Genomic DNA, 15,641 nt, shown 5'->3' on the forward strand with positions numbered 1-15,641 from the left:
GTGTTGTGTTGTATTATTTTGTGATTTGGACTTCAAGATGGCGCAGCGAGAGTGGCTGCCTTTACAGCAGCTCCGATATTTTGTTCTACTTCTTCCTTTCATAACTTTACTGCTGTGATTTGGGAATAAATAATAAAGGTTTTCTTACCTTATCATAATTCTATGCTGAGAATGAAATCATTGACTCTGAGGATAACTCACATTGCTCTTGGTCGATGGCAAACGTTTTGTAGCCTACAGTAGTTGTGGGAGCAGACCGAAAGCTTTGAATGCAAACAGTGCAAACTAAGGCGGGTCGGTCGGGTTTTGAAATGGCCCGTGTTTGTCTGGACATGCAGTAGCCGTTTCGATCTGACCGATCCAAATGTTGTGTTTTTCAGAGTGAACAGCAGTTAGACTGTGCCCTGGACTTGATGCGGCGTCTGCCGCCACAACAGATCGAGAGGAACCTCAGCGACCTCATTGACCTGGTGAGTCTGCTTATTTTGTCAAAATTTGCTCCCCTCTGTGTGGTGGTCTCAGGTCAAAGTTTTAGAATATTCTTAAGGTGATACCCATTGTGGGGACAATGACGGTGCTTAATACATTTATGAGGCCACCTGTTAAAAATCTTCCAAATTTCATATATTTTACAATTTTAAACAGGAATGAGGCATTTCAAACGGAATCGAACTTTTTGTACCCACATTTGCGCAGGTTCTCAGAGAAGAAAATGCTCTGTTCCAGTATGCAAGAAAATAACTCTCATTTGACATCTGCTTAGTCATGGTTAAAACAGAACCTTTTTTTTTTTTTTTTTTTAAACTGGCTTCTCTGAGAAGAAAATGTTTTTTTGAAAATGACACAAAAAATTGACACACATTCGTGGCTAATAATGACATTTTAGCATGGTTGGGTTTTGTTCCACATTTGTTAAGCACTGTCGTGATGTATCAACGACGGGTCGTAAGGAGGCACCGGTCAAACCAAAAAGAATCTGATTGCGAGACAGCCACTCTGCTCCCCAACATACCATAAATTGTAACTGTACTACATTCGACTATTTATATTTCCGTTTTATTTTTTTAAAAACCTAAAGATGGTGAATTCAGTGCTGTAATTGTTCGATGATCTTTGTTTATTATGCTGGAAAAGGTCCTCGATGCATTTTGAAATAAATATTTTGTTAACATGAATTTTGCACTTTAAGCATGCATACATTGCATCTGAATGGGCATAGGAGAGGATGGAGAAGGATGTAACGCACACAGAATCACATTCCGTCCACCATGCATGTCCTTCACTTTCTTACCATACCTACTGAACAGCGTTTATTTTTACTGTTTCATGAGGGGGAAAAAATCTGCAAAATTTAGACTGGTTAGTATTATTTGGAAAAGGTCGACCAAAATAAACGGCAGGGGAATTATTCAGTCGGGCCCTAGTATTTACTTACGTAAACATTGCTCCATTTGTTTTGTGTGCATCCATGTCATTTCAGCGACACAGGAAGTTGCATTTGTTTTTGTCACAACTCCATAGAAAGATCAATCAAAAAATAGAAAAATCCAAATTGACGAGCTTGTCTGCAGTGTGAACATAGCCTTACTGTTTTTTACGGGAACAATCCAAGCTGGGAGGAAAACAAATGAAGTCACACTCCCAGTGCGACATCTTGTTTGCGGCGGATTACATTCACCCACCACCCCACCTACTCACCTTATTTGCCCCTCACCTTCGACCTCTCTCCCCGCACTCCTCTCACCCGCTCCACTGTGTATAGTACTTAGTAATTATTATCGTTGCTGCCAATCACTTTTTTTTTTTTTTCCCCCCATCTTGGCTGGCCGGAACTTTGAGCTTCGCCATCTTGGCCCCATCTCAAGTATCGGGTATTTTAAGTCACCTGAAATCACTTCCTTTCCTTTTTTTTGGGGTGGGGGGGGGCAGCCTGTTGGCAGGTGTGCGTGCGTGCGTGCGGCGTGCATGTGTTCGTGTGTGTTTGGTACCGGGAATGCGGGCTCCTTTTTAGGGAAAACAGGGCCTCTTTTGTGTTTGTGCAACGATGCAGTGGACATAAAGGGTCCATGTCAGTCTGTGAGAAGTAATTTGTACCACCTTATCCCCAAGATATAATGTTTCCTACTGATATTTTATTCCTCCTCTGCTTATTAAGGGAAGCTGGAATGTCAGTAGGAGACATTCAACCATTTCTTGCCTTAAATGGAGGTATTCTTTTCTGTTGCGTGTCATGTTGTCACAAGAACCCTGGGAGTTTTTGTTTTGCTCTCGAACTGTCAGTTTGGCCCCTGGTCTCTCTTTGAGATGCAGCCACTCTCTCGTGTTGATTCTGTAAAACCTTGCAAAGCTTTTCTCCATGTATTTTTGTCCAGGTGCCCAGCCTGTGCGAGGACCTTCTCTCCTCCGTGGACCAGCCCCTGAAGATCGCCCGTGACAAGGCTGTGGGCAAAGACTATCTGCTCTGTGATTACAATCGGGATGGTGACTCCTACAGGTAGAGAGCGTTACTGCAACATGGTCACGGGTGAAACAAGCTGCAAGACAAGGCAGCTTTATTTATGTTGCACATTTCATACACAAGGCAACTCGGTGTGCTTGCAAAGGGATTTTCTTTGTTAAATGCAACTGCTGCATCTGTGCAGTATGTTTTTCCTTACATGCTCAAAATACATTTTCATCAGATAAGAGCATATGAATATTTTATTTTGTCATACGCAGACATGGTCATCTAAATATTAAAAAAAAAGTTTTTAATTACATAAACACGTTTACTTAATTTCATATTTCCCGTGATCCCCAAAGTTTGATGTACTTTGAACACGTAACATGTTCTACTTCCTGGTACTTTAGATCCCCGTGGAGTAATAAGTATGACCCTCCCATTGAAGACGGTGCCATGCCTTCATCTCGCTTGAGGAAACTGGAGGTCGAAGCCAATAACGCCTTTGATCAGTACAGAGACCTGTGAGTTTACATGAAATAAACAGACTCAGAAACACACACACACAAATACATTCACCCTTGTGCAACTCCCAAATTTGTTTGTAGGTACTTTGAGGGTGGGGTCTCATCAGTGTACCTTTGGGATTTGGATCACGGCTTCGCTGGCGTTATTCTCATCAAAAAGGCTGGCGATGGATCCAAAAAGATCAAAGGGTGTTGGGACTCCATCCATGTAGTGGAGGTGCAGGTGAGTTTCAAGTCTCACTGTTCCTGCGCTTGTAAGTTTGCCAAATTGCAGAACAGAGAAAAACTTTTCTGAAACAACAGCGGAATCAAAAGATGCACCATTCAGCAAATTGTGATCTTGTCGTTTTCAGGAAAAGTCCACTGGACGCAACGCGCACTACAAACTCACCTCCACCGTCATGTTGTGGCTTCAGACGACTAAGAGTGACTCTGGCACCATGAATCTGGGCGGCAGTCTCACAAGACAAGTACGCTGTCAAACTTGAGCGCGACCAACTTGACCTGCCACACGTCAACTCACTTTTTTTTTTCCTCCGCAGGCGGAAAAAGACGATACAGTTGGAGAGTCCTCACCCCACATCGCCAACATCGGCCGTCTCGTCGAAGTCAGTATAGTGACGAGCAGACTGATTCATGATCTTATTTTTTTTCCTTTAATCTCCTGCATTAAGTCTTTCTGAGCAATCTGTTGCTTATTCTTCCATTAAGCATTGACGTGTCTTGTTGCAGGAAATGGAGAACAAGATTCGCTCCACACTGAATGATATCTACTTTGGGAAAACTAAGGATATTGTCAACGGACTTAGGTAAGGATTATAAGGGGATGGATGGGTGTTTCTCTTGTTTCCTTGAAAAAGCACCAGCAGCCAGCAGCAACCACAGCTCCTATTGATAACACTCATCCTTTTTTTTTCCTTCTTTGTTTCAGACCTTATATCTGCTTGAAGCTAATTTTAGAGAGGTGCCAGCCCTCATGATTTCCTGGAATGCCCAGGAGTCAAAATCTGTGCAATTCCCAACATTACGGACATCTAAAAGATCCGTCTGATTGCAAAAAAAAAAAAAAAAAAAAAACTCGCACTTGATGAGCCGTCTCTGATGCTGAATTCAAACTGAACACGAAATACATTTTAAAAAAATACTGTGGGGAATTGTACTGATTTCTGTCTCCTGAGCCTCCTTAGCATCTCTACATTAATTTCTCTCTTTTTTTAAATGTTCAGCCTGTCCTCTTCCTCCAATCTCCACAACCTTTCTGTATTTCTATTTTTGTATATTTCAAGCATTGCTTTTTCCATGTTCTGTCCACCGCGTAAACCTCTTCCTCCCACCCCTCCTCTTATCTCTGCTCTAGATCTATTGAGTCTTTGCCTGATAACCAAAAGTACCGGCAGCTCCAGAGGGAGCTGTCGCAGGTCCTCACCCAGCGTCAGATCTTCATTGACTAGGGCCGGAGGTACAGCCTGGCATGAGGAGTGTGCACGTGTGTGGAAAACATTAAAAGCTGAGCGGGACTGACGCTCAGTTCTGTCATTCCTGTTTAATTGAAAACAAAATACCAGGCAATGAGCCAAAACAGTTGCAGCTTGACCCTCCAGTAGTTCTTAATAGCTGAAATTCCTAAAATGAGAAAGCCTTCAAAAAAAAGAAGACTTTTTTTCCCCCCTGTATGTATAAAGTCAAGGGTTTTCCTGGCTAAAACTAAGGCAGGGGTGGTACCATCCTAACCATGCACCATGATGTGCATGTATTCTGTAAATTCACCCGAAACACTTTCTTTTACAGGAAACATACTTTCAATATTTACCTGTTTGTGAAATCTACTCTGGAAAATCAGGACGCCGATAGCACCGCTAACGGGGCGGATTTGGCGGATTTGATCTGTTTCTTCTTGGGTAGTTGCTTCATGTCTGTCATGTGCACAGCTTTTGATATAGCGCCTCCGTAGTGGTACAATGCTGAAACTGCAGCGCAATTTTGAGCGCAGGACAAACTAAGGCAGGGGTGGTACCATCCTAACCATGATGTGCATGTATTCTGTAAATTCACCCGACACACTTTTTTTTTACAGGAAACATACTTTCAATATTTACCAGTTTGTGAAATCTACTCCGGAAAGTCAGGACGCCGATTTGATCTGTTTCTTCTTCGGTAGTTGCTTTATGTCTTTCATGTGCACAGCTTTTGATATAGCGCCTCCGTAGTGGTACAATGCTGAAACTGCAGCGCAATTTTGAGCGCAGGAACCACCCTGTATAAAGTGTGTGACCATATGGACATAACTGCGTTGAATTTCTATTTTGGTAACTGTTTAGTTACAGTTGGCGCCTGTGAGGAAGCGAACATCACTGAAATGCACTTTACTAACTTCCTGTTGTAGCAACAAACCACACGTTCCTCAAGTGCCTTTAAAATAAGATGCACCTTCTCATCGACCACGTTAGGTACACCTGCGTAACCCAAGAATACAAGGGCGGGATCATAAATTCTGCCAGACGATAATATGCGGTGTTGAGTGTCACTCAAGAGTTTTAAGTGTTAATTTGCTTGGCTTTAATGTCACAGCGGGACTGAATTGCACTTACTCCGAGGTGTTTCTCATATTTTGGGACATGAGAAGGCGCAACGGTACAATGTGGTTTGATATATTTGAAGTGGAAAAAAAAAGATTTAAGCTGATGAGTGAACTTGAAATGACCTGATTGCCGAGGAAGTTTGTCGTGTGGCAAGGTGAATGCTGCTTTCTTACTCAGGAGGAGAAACCGGACTGAGACACTTTACTAACATTCTTACAGAGATTTGTTTTCTTATTGTTTTTGTGCCCCCACTAACTGACTGATTGATTGATTGTCATGTGTGTCTGTCTGTCTCTCTCCCTTGCAGGAGTGTTACATCTCTGGCTGACAAGTCAAAGCAGGAGGCTCTCCAAAGCGAACTGTTCAAGGCGCTCAAACTGAAAAACCAAAGCTAGAGATGCTACTGTTCTGTCCGTTTCTCTCCGCCATCTCTTCTCATGTTAATTTTCCCCGTCTGTCTCTCTCACCGCCGCCTCCTCCTCCGCGCTGCACTCTTGTTAATTTGTGGGAAAGAAAAAAAAAAGAAATAAAAAAAAAAGGAGAAAATGCTTAGCTTTTCTCTCGCCCCTTTCTCCTGTCAAATTTTGTTGTTTTCATGTATTTCTCCATGTTCTGAAGCCATTCACTCACACTCCCTTCCGTGTTCCACGAAACTAAAGATAGCATGATGACGGTTAATGATAGTCTTGCAGCGTGAGGGTCGGTGTAGTACTAATCCCCCCCGCCCCACCACTTCCGCAATGTCCTCAGTCATTTGGAACTGAACGATCTTTATTTCCTCTCAGTCGAGGAGACAAACATGCACAGGCTGTTGTGCTCTCGGTGGCATCGTCGTGATCACGTTTCTTCCTTGAACACACGCCCTCCCCCAACCTTAGATTTCTTTGTCTAAATTGATAACTGTCGTTTTAGTCTTCCCTTCACATGGAGGCTTTTGCCTTGTGTCGGAAGATTTTTACTCATCATCTGTCGGCATGCATGTGAGCCCGTGTGTAAGAGAGGAGTTGCAGTCAGTGGAAAATACTTACCGCCATAATAATGACCCCCCCCCCCCCCCCCCCCCCCCCCCCCTTGCCACAATGTGTATAACATGACAGTTTAACTCCCTCCCCTCTTGACAGTATCTTAACTTTTCCCTCTGCTCACCTTCTATGTCTTTGTTGGGGGTCACAGTTTTTGTCAGTGGAAACCTTTGACCGTTTCCATTTTGGAGGGGAAACTTTGTATTTTGTTTTTGTTTTAATTTTGTAAAGCTTATGATTCATATTGTATTAGAGCCTCCAGCAACAATAAAAAGTAAAAAAAGCTACCCTTCTTCTGTTTCTTCATAGGAGAGACGATTAGGGATGGACAATCGATTGATTGAATGTTACAAATTTAGTTGATTGTGCGGAATTGTGGCTGCAAAAAGCAGATGCGCTGTTAATTCACTCTCATCTACCTTTTGGTGTAAAATCCAATTAATCGGCTTCATGCAACCGATTCTCCTATTAAGAAAAATCAAAATCCCTGTAAGTTGACAAAGTGATTGCAGTCAAATGTCCATCCCTAGTGCAGAATTCTAGAGACAGTTAACATGTTATATTTATGACATAGACCACCGCTTCATTTTACTTGCAATTTACAGTACAAGTCAAAAGGACATTTTACCATTCAATACCATAATTGTTGCGTTGTCCTGTTTTTCACCTATTTCAATTGAGGCTCTTCTGCTTTGAGAAAAATAACTTACCTCTTGAGCAGGGTGACATTAATATTCTGTCAGAGACTGAGCGGAAGAAACTCAAGATTGAGTCTTTGATAGCATCTCGACTGATCTCACAATTCAAGGACGGAAGGGCAAAGTCATCGTAATGGAAAAGCGTGATTGAAATCAACGCTTCTAACTTTCAAGAGACTAGGTTTCCATTCAGTCAAACCGGTGTCATTTGTTTTTTTTAATCATAAAAATGCGACGGTGTCGTAAGTAAGAGCGTAGTATGTCTGCTGACTGCGCTTGTGCTAGTTTGTCCGCTAGATGGCAGTAATGCCTCATGTTGTGGCTCGACAAACGAGAAGAACCTTGTCAAACGAATACCTCGTTGAGATTTTCAGTCCTAAACGACAGCGCTTTTATTTTTTGTACGTTTTGGCATTTTACGTTAGATTTATTTTTGCTTGAATATACTTCAATAGTTCGGGTCTGTGTGCATCCAAATCCAAAAAGGTTGTTGCTTATCACACTCTCTGAAATGAAAGCTGCTTGGTATAGCCTCTGTTATGAGCCACATAGTGAAAATTAATCGCAGCTGGCAAATGTTTACTTTGCTCACCTCAGTAATCTGGAGGACAATGATAAATGTTTTGACATCAAAACAAGTTGGGAGTCAAGCAACTTTTCAAATATCCAATTAGGTCACAAGATGCAGAACTTTGCTCGATGATCCCAGTGAAATTCATTTCATAGGGGTTCCATACACAGATTGCAACGAGTGAACCGGTGGAAGAGCAAACTGACGGCGCGGTGTGTTACAAGTGAGTCAAAGACTGAAGAATGTCATCTATTAATGAGTAAACCACTGTAGGGATGTTTTTTTTGGAAGGGTCACGGAAGTTTGTCACTCATTAATTCTAATACACATTGTGGGAGATCACCACTTGGGTCCCATCTACATTTGAAGAATGCACAAAAGAGTATGTGCAGCAGCGTAGATAAGAGAATGAGTGAAATAAATGACCTTTTCTGACGAGAGCCACTGTTGACTTTCTCATGTTTACATTTAATAAATGAAGCCGCGGGAAGGAAGTCTTCATTTATCTCCAGTGGCAGGATTTGTGGACCCCTTCACGTAACTGTCCAACGTTTTCATACACGCGCACGCACGCACGCACGCACGCACGCGGGTTTATGTTAATGAGGACCCCGAGTGCGTCGCAGGAGCCATTTTCACCATTCAAGCGGAGTTGCGCTGGCGGTCAGGATGTACGAGTGAGCTCCTCGGCGTGTGTGAATGTGTTTGTGTGTACGCTTGTGTGAAAGAGTCCGTCCTGCAAAGGCTCTACCTTTACCTTGAAAATACCATTCAGAATAAAAAGGCACCCGGATTGAGAAGTGCGCCCGCCGCGAGAGAGCATGGGCTCCTCCGCAACAAAAGAAAAGTCACTGGTGGAAAGTTTAAGGAGCGACACGTTTTGAACTCCTCACTTCGAACCCTTGGATGCACATCGAGGAGCGATGCACTTCGTTCAGTTGGATTTTCTCCTTCTTTGCTGTTGGTGGGGGCTGGTTCCGCTGGTGTCCAGTTACGTGGTTCACCTCAGCGAGGATGCCCGACCGAGGACGGTGCTGGCCGGCGTGGAACAGCGCGCTCGGTGCGCACTGGATCAGGTGCTCGCTCCTAGAGCAACCGAACGCTTCCTGGACACCGACCCCGCGACGGGAACCGTGTTTCTTTCGGATTCCATAAAGTGCGCCTCGGTGCGCTCCAACCCGTTTACGCTTTTCACCGTGTCGGACTGCGTGGACTCCGTGGGTTCCGACTACCGGCATCTCATCACTAGCCGCTATGATGTTCACATCCACGGAAGAAACTGCTCCAAAAAGCCCACAAGGAAAACAGAGTGGGACATGGAAGTGCTCAGTTTGTGTGTTAAGCCGGCACAGTGCCACCAAGCAGGTTTTGGTTTATTTACAGTGAGGGGGCTGCTACCTGGAGTGCCCATCCGCTGCCGGGTCACCAGCCGGGGTCCCTTCTACTTCTCCGATGGGGACTTGTTTGTGTCTAAGACTCTGTGCTGGAGCCAGGAGACCCTCCTGGAGCTGGACCTGCTCTGCGATGTCCTGGTCGGAGACGGATCCACACGAGTCGACCCCATCTTCATCCACTGGCGCGTGGGAGAAGGCCCCTTTCTTCAGGGCCACATCAAGAAGCTGCTAGAAAAGGCAGCTCGCTCCAACTTGGGGATTGTTGGCAGGAGGAGAAGAAGCATCAACAGCAGCCCTCAATTTCAGCCCCCAATGTACCAGGTGTCCGTGGCAGAGAACAAGCCAGCTGGAACTTCTGTTGTTGTTTTGAAAGCAATAGATGCAGATGAGGGTGAAGCGGGGCGGCTGGAGTATTTCATCGAGGCTCTCTTTGACAGCCGATCTAATAACCTTTTTGCTGTGGATCCGGCCAGCGGCGCCGTGTCCACGGTGGAGTTGTTGGACCGCGAGACGAAAGAAACCCACGTGTTCCGCGTAACCGCTGTGGACCACGGAACCCCTCGGCGCACGGCCATGGCCACACTCACCATTACAGTCAGTGACGCTAATGACCACGATCCCATTTTTGAGCAGCAGGACTATAAGGAAAGCATCAGAGAGAATCTAGAGATCGGCTATGAAGTATTGACGGTAAGGGCCACTGATGGGGACGCGCCAGTTAACGGTAACATCCTTTATCAAATTCTTAATAATAATGGGTCAAATGATGTGTTTGAGATTGACCCCAGGTCTGGTGTTATTCGCACCAAAGGCCTCGTAGACAGGGAAGCGGTGGATGCGTATTTGCTGTTAGTCCAGGCAAATGACCAAGGCCGTGACCCCGGGCCCCGCAGTGCGACAGCTACTGTATACATTGTGGTAGAGGATGACAATGACAACGCTCCCCAATTTAGTGAGAAACGCTATGTGGTCCAGGTACTTGAGGACTTGGCCCCAAATACTGAGATCCTGCAAGTGACCGCCACAGATCAGGACAAAGGGAGCAATGCCATCGTCCACTTCAGCATCATGAGTGGTAACTCCAGGGGGCAGTTTTATATTGATGCCCAGACAGGTAAAATGGACCTGGTGAGTCACCTGGATTATGAGGCAAGCAAAGAATACACCTTAAGAATCCGAGCTCAGGACGGGGGCCGCCCCCCTCTTTCCAACATCAGCGGTCTGGTCACGGTGCAGGTGATGGATGTTAATGACAACGCCCCCATTTTTGTCAGCACCCCTTTCCAGGCTACCGTGTTGGAGAACGTGCCACTAGGCTACTCCATCATCCACATCCAAGCCGTGGATGCGGACTCTGGCGACAACTCCAGGCTGGACTATCGTCTCACTGAAACCATGCCAAACTTCCCTTTCACCATCAACAACAGCACAGGGTGGATCATAGTGGCGGCCGAACTGGACCGAGAGAGTGTCGATTTCTACAACTTTGGGGTGGAGGCCCGAGATCACGGCTACCCTGCCATGTCCTCTTCCGCCAGCATTAGCATGACCATTCTCGACGTCAACGACAACAACCCAGAGTTCACCCAGAAGGCGTACTACATGCGATTGAATGAGGATGCGGCTGTAGGGACCAGCGTGGTGACGGTGTCCGCCGTGGACCAGGACATCAACAGCGTGGTGACGTACCAGATATCCAGCGGAAACACTCGCAACAGGTTCTCCATCACAAGTCAGAGCGGAGGTGGTCTTATCACACTGGCGCTACCTTTGGACTATAAACTAGAGCGCCAGTATGTCCTGACCGTGACTGCGAGCGACGGTACGCTCTTTGACACGGCTAAAGTGTTTGTCAACGTCACCGATGCCAACACGCACAGGCCTGTGTTTCAGAGCTCCCACTACACGGTCAACATCAATGAGGACAGACCGACGGGCACCACGGTTGTCCTTATAAGTGCCACCGATGAAGACACGGGAGAGAACGCCCGCATCACCTATTATATGGACGACAGCATCCCTCAGTTTGACATTGATCCTGACACGGGGGCCGTCACGACGCAGATGGAACTGGACTACGAGGACCAGGTGTCCTACACACTGGCCATCACTGCCCGCGACAACGGCATCCCGCAGAAGTCGGACACCACCTACCTGGAGATTCTGGTGAACGACGTGAATGACAACTCGCCACGCTTCCTCAGAGACAACTACTTGGGCTCCGTGATGGAGGACGTGGCAGTGTTCACCAGCGTGGTCCAGGTGTCCGCCACGGATCGAGACTCTGGGCTCAACGGCCGCGTCTTCTACACCTTCCTGGGTGGTGAGGATGGTGAAGGGGACTTCATAATCGAATCCACATCAGGTATTGTTCGCACGCTACGTCGATTGGATCGAGAAAATGTGCCTGTTTACAGACTGCAGGCCTTTGCCGTGGACAAAGGTGTTCCATCTTTGAAAACGCCAATAAGCATCCAAGTGACGATTCTTGACGTGAATGACAACCCTCCTGTGTTTGAGAAAGATGAGTTTGACATTATGGTAGATGAAAACACCCCCATTGGCCTTGTGGTGGCACTTATATCAGCAACAGACCCAGATGAAGGCAGTAATGCACAGATCATGTACCAGATCGTGGAAGGGAACATCCCAGAGATGTTCCAGCTTGATATCTTCTCAGGAGAACTGACGTCGCTAATAGACCTGGACTATGAGATGAGGTCTGAGTACATCATCGTGGTCCAGGCCACCTCCGCCCCTTTGGTCAGCCGCGCCACAGTCCACATCAAACTGGTGGACAAGAACGACAACGTGCCTGTGCTCAAAAACTTCCAGATCATCTTCAACAACTACGTGACGGACAAATCCAGCAGCTTCCCGGCCGGAGTGATCGGCCGCATCCCCGCCCACGACCCGGACGTTTCGGACCGGCTCCACTACAGCTTTAAGGTTGGCAACGAATTGAACCTTGTGCTACTGAACCAAACAACCGGGGAGATCCAGCTGAGCCAGGCCCTGGATAACAACCGTCCCCTGGAGGCCTCCATGAGAATCTCAGTGTCAGGTAAGATAATGACATCGCACAGACTCACTCAGATGTGCTCCCGCTCTATTTCCATTTTCACTTCGCTTTACCTGATAATGGAAGCGAGCAACGGCTTATGTATGACTTCTTCTGCTTACCGAGTGATTTTCAACGCAATAGAAATATTCATGAGGGAGAATTAACATTCTCTGCAGGACACGTTGGAAAACAAGACATTCAAGTATTGAAATTCAGGGCTCGGATTTGAATTGTTTGATTTGTTTGATGTGGCGCACATTCTGTAATTACTTGGACCCTCAATAAGGAACTCTCCAATTTCGACTAGCTTGATTTGTAGCCATCTATTGTGAAGATTTAAATAGCTGCCAGACTGAGCTTGCCTGTGTCCTGCGTGATCCACACACAGTGGGCAGACTGATCTGGAGCCATAATTGTCGATTATACCCTCCGCCCCGGCCCCCCCAAATACAAAGAAAAGATTAATTCAATTTCTGGAGCTTGTTTAGACTGACACCTGAGAATTTGTGTCTTTTAACTGTTTTATTGCTCCACTGGTGTTACTTTAATTTTTTTTTTCATTGAACAGGGAGGTTGAAAAGCCACTGCAACCTTAATGACAGGCAACGGTGTGTTTAATGACATCAGATCAACAGAGCAGATTGACCTCATGGTTTTGGCTTATGCCACCACTTTTCTTGAGAAAAGCTTTAATTTTGCATGCAAGCGCAAATTGCAGTTTTCCTCACTCTGAAAAAGTCTGCGAACATGAATTACACTCAAGAGTGCGAGAGTGCAGTCTTCCCCCTGATGTGCCGCAGTGTGCACTGCTGTAAATCTGCCTTCTCTTTTGACCTTAGCAGAAGTGAGGAGAAAACGCAACACAACAGGGAACTCAATTAAGAGACTGGGCGTGATGGTTAAATTGAACGTGGATGTGGATTAAAGCTGATGGGCATTTAGGGGATTTGTCTGAGCTGGCTAAGTGGGTTGGTGATTGTCAGTGCAGTCGTTTATAGCATCAGTATTGTTTACAGCGTCCATACAGAAGTGTTCAATATTGATCACATAGCTGTCGTAGGTTTCAGTAATGCTGCCTATTTCATTTGAATGATTTCATTTTAATTTGGTGATTTGAATCTTGGCAGCGCGGTTCGCAAGTGATTTGCACATCTGCTGCACAGCTCGAGGTTCAGAGTTTGAATCTCAGCTCCGGGTGTCCCATGTAGAGTTTGCCCCTTTCCCCACGCTTGCGCGTGGGTTTTCCCCTGGTGCTCTGGCTTCCTCCCACATTTCCTAAAACATACTTGTTAGGTGCATTTAGACTTTACATTTTCCATAGATGCCGATTAATTTGTCACCAGTCTAGGATGTATCCCAGCACTCGCCCAAAGATAGCTGCCAAAGGCTCCAGCTCATCCGAGACAAGCGTCAAAGAAAATGGATGAATAGATCATTAGAATGCCATCTCAAATTAGTTTGTTCTATTTTTGGTGCACATTTAATTACAAATACTGGTTTGTTTTCCCGCTGGTTGCCGTTTGTGTTATCCAGTTGGAGTAAATTTAAAGATTGGGGTTCAAATTCTAATCAGGACAGACAGGCGGGAATGTGGTGTAAAAACTGTATTTTGCGGGTAACATGCTGGAGACAGGGGAAAGTTCTTCTCTCTCTTACAAAAATGTTGGTCCTAAAATTTGTGGTATTTTTAACCACAGTTATACTGTTAACCTGCTAACCCATTTTTTTGGTAGCTTTAACTCATCACTATGGGTTGTTTTTAGCCTTTGTTGGATCCAGATCTTGACCAACGTGCTGGGTCGAACGTAATGCTCTCGCTATAAATCACCCAGCATTGCCTCGGCCCCTTTTATGACCCTGCGCTGGGTTCACCACCGGTATTTTCACCCAGTTTGAGTTACTTTTGGCCTAGCAGTTTTAAGAGTTTATGGTTGGCAATATTCAATTCTGTAATTCCCACACCCGCTGATCATTGTATGATTAGTGTGGCTTGTCACTTTATTGGATTGAAAGCATTTTGCGCCCCCTGGAGAATAATAGTGAGCGGTCGATCGACGAGCTGCTTCTCAAAATCATTGCAGGGTATGGTCAGGGGCGGCACAGCTGGGACTGCATAGCTAAGCAATTAGGGTTCCGTGTCTCCCTACACCTGCTTGGAGTATGGATGTGCTAGCACTTCTGCTAAAGGCAGAGGAGGGGGTTGAAGTTGCGGATGTTTGAACTGGGAGCTGGATTAAAGTTGCAGCAAAGAAAGAAGCAAGAAGGGAAAGTCTCCTCCTTTAGATGCCGCTGACCCCAATTTTCAAAGGCTTCCCCCTCCAGGGACCTCCCAAGTCTTCCCCATTATCTTCCTCTTCATGCGGCAGTTTAGGAGGCCCCTTATGATCGACGATTTGTGATGGGCTCTTTTGTTTGTAGTTGCACTGTGATTAACAAAGCTTCTGAGCGCCGCTCTCCAGCGGTGAAACGGTTTGCCTAATAAGCCTTGGGAGTCAAAACTTCGATTCGACACCAGCTTCTCGTCAACGCTTTTTGGAATCGTTTGGCGCGCACTCTCTCACTCTTTCGGCTAATGGTAAAAGCTTTGTGCGATAGGACCGATATTGAAATGAGCTGCTCCTTTTGCAATCTCATCGAAACAAAATGCCCCGAGTGATGACGATGTACCCTATTTACAGTCAAATCCGGGTTATTGTTTTTTTTTTTTCCTCAAATTGTCCCAAAAATTGTAAAAATGCACCCTTCTCATAGGACCCTGTCAATCCCAGTTGTAAAACCCTCACGCTTACATTTTACATCATCAATAATGTCAAATACATCACATGAAAGGCTGTAATACATTAATAATGTTTCAAACGATCCCAACCCCCTCCCTGGTAACTGACCTATATTCATAAATTAATTAGCCATTTAGAGGGAACTGAGCAGACGCCATTGGAGTCAACCTTTAATCATTTCAAAAGATGCGGAATTACACTTGCACATGACCACGTCCACCTCCGTGAAACAAACAAGAGAAGACGAAAACACTGATTGGATCTTTGTCTGGATAATAAACACAATTTGCTTTTGTGCTGTGAGCCGACATCAATTAGTAATCAGCGTATAATTAAGAGAGCCAGCCACGCCGTCGGATTTACAGTGGCCCGGCTTCATGCACATGTAGACTGTATGACACTTTGGCGTGAAATTAATCCGCTGATTTTCTTCCGTATTCGACAGCACAAATCGGATCTGCGATATAGACGGATTCTGGTCACAGCACAAGCCGAGAGGGCTTCTCGTCATCCGCGGGATTAAATTTGCTTTTGCATCTCTTTCCGAGGATGTGTCAGATCTGTGTTGA

General features: G+C 45.5%; 2 protein-coding genes across 3 annotated transcripts in view; both read left to right on the plus strand.

Moving 5' to 3' along the window:
• Positions 1-6,855, plus strand: part of capzb (capping actin protein of muscle Z-line subunit beta) — a 10,812-nt gene extending 3,957 nt beyond the window's left edge. Inside the window, exons 2-10 of one of the 2 annotated variants that reach the window (XM_019881116.1) lie at positions 381-470; positions 2,373-2,494; positions 2,851-2,964; positions 3,049-3,190; positions 3,321-3,437; positions 3,510-3,575; positions 3,700-3,776; positions 4,325-4,426; positions 5,854-5,932. In XM_019881116.1, coding sequence (XP_019736675.1) covers positions 381-470; positions 2,373-2,494; positions 2,851-2,964; positions 3,049-3,190; positions 3,321-3,437; positions 3,510-3,575; positions 3,700-3,776; positions 4,325-4,418 — 822 coding nt within the window. In that variant the 3' untranslated portion in view covers positions 4,419-4,426; positions 5,854-5,932. Of the gene's footprint in view, positions 1-380; positions 471-2,372; positions 2,495-2,850; positions 2,965-3,048; positions 3,191-3,320; positions 3,438-3,509; positions 3,576-3,699; positions 3,777-4,324; positions 4,427-5,853 lie in introns of both variants that reach the window. The other variant, XM_019881117.1, reaches the window with a different exon arrangement.
• Positions 6,856-7,696: 841 nt separating this feature from the next.
• Positions 7,697-15,641, plus strand: part of celsr2 (cadherin, EGF LAG seven-pass G-type receptor 2) — a 47,280-nt gene continuing 39,335 nt past the window's right edge. The window contains exon 1 of the mRNA XM_019881115.1: positions 7,697-12,295. Coding sequence (XP_019736674.1) covers positions 8,761-12,295 — 3,535 coding nt within the window. The 5' untranslated portion in view covers positions 7,697-8,760. The remainder of the gene's footprint in view (positions 12,296-15,641) is intronic.

This window comes from Hippocampus comes, unplaced genomic scaffold (genome assembly GCF_001891065.2).
Source record: "Hippocampus comes isolate QL1 unplaced genomic scaffold, H_comes_QL1_v1.1 scaffold68, whole genome shotgun sequence".
Classification (NCBI taxonomy): Eukaryota; Metazoa; Chordata; class Actinopteri; order Syngnathiformes; family Syngnathidae; genus Hippocampus; species Hippocampus comes.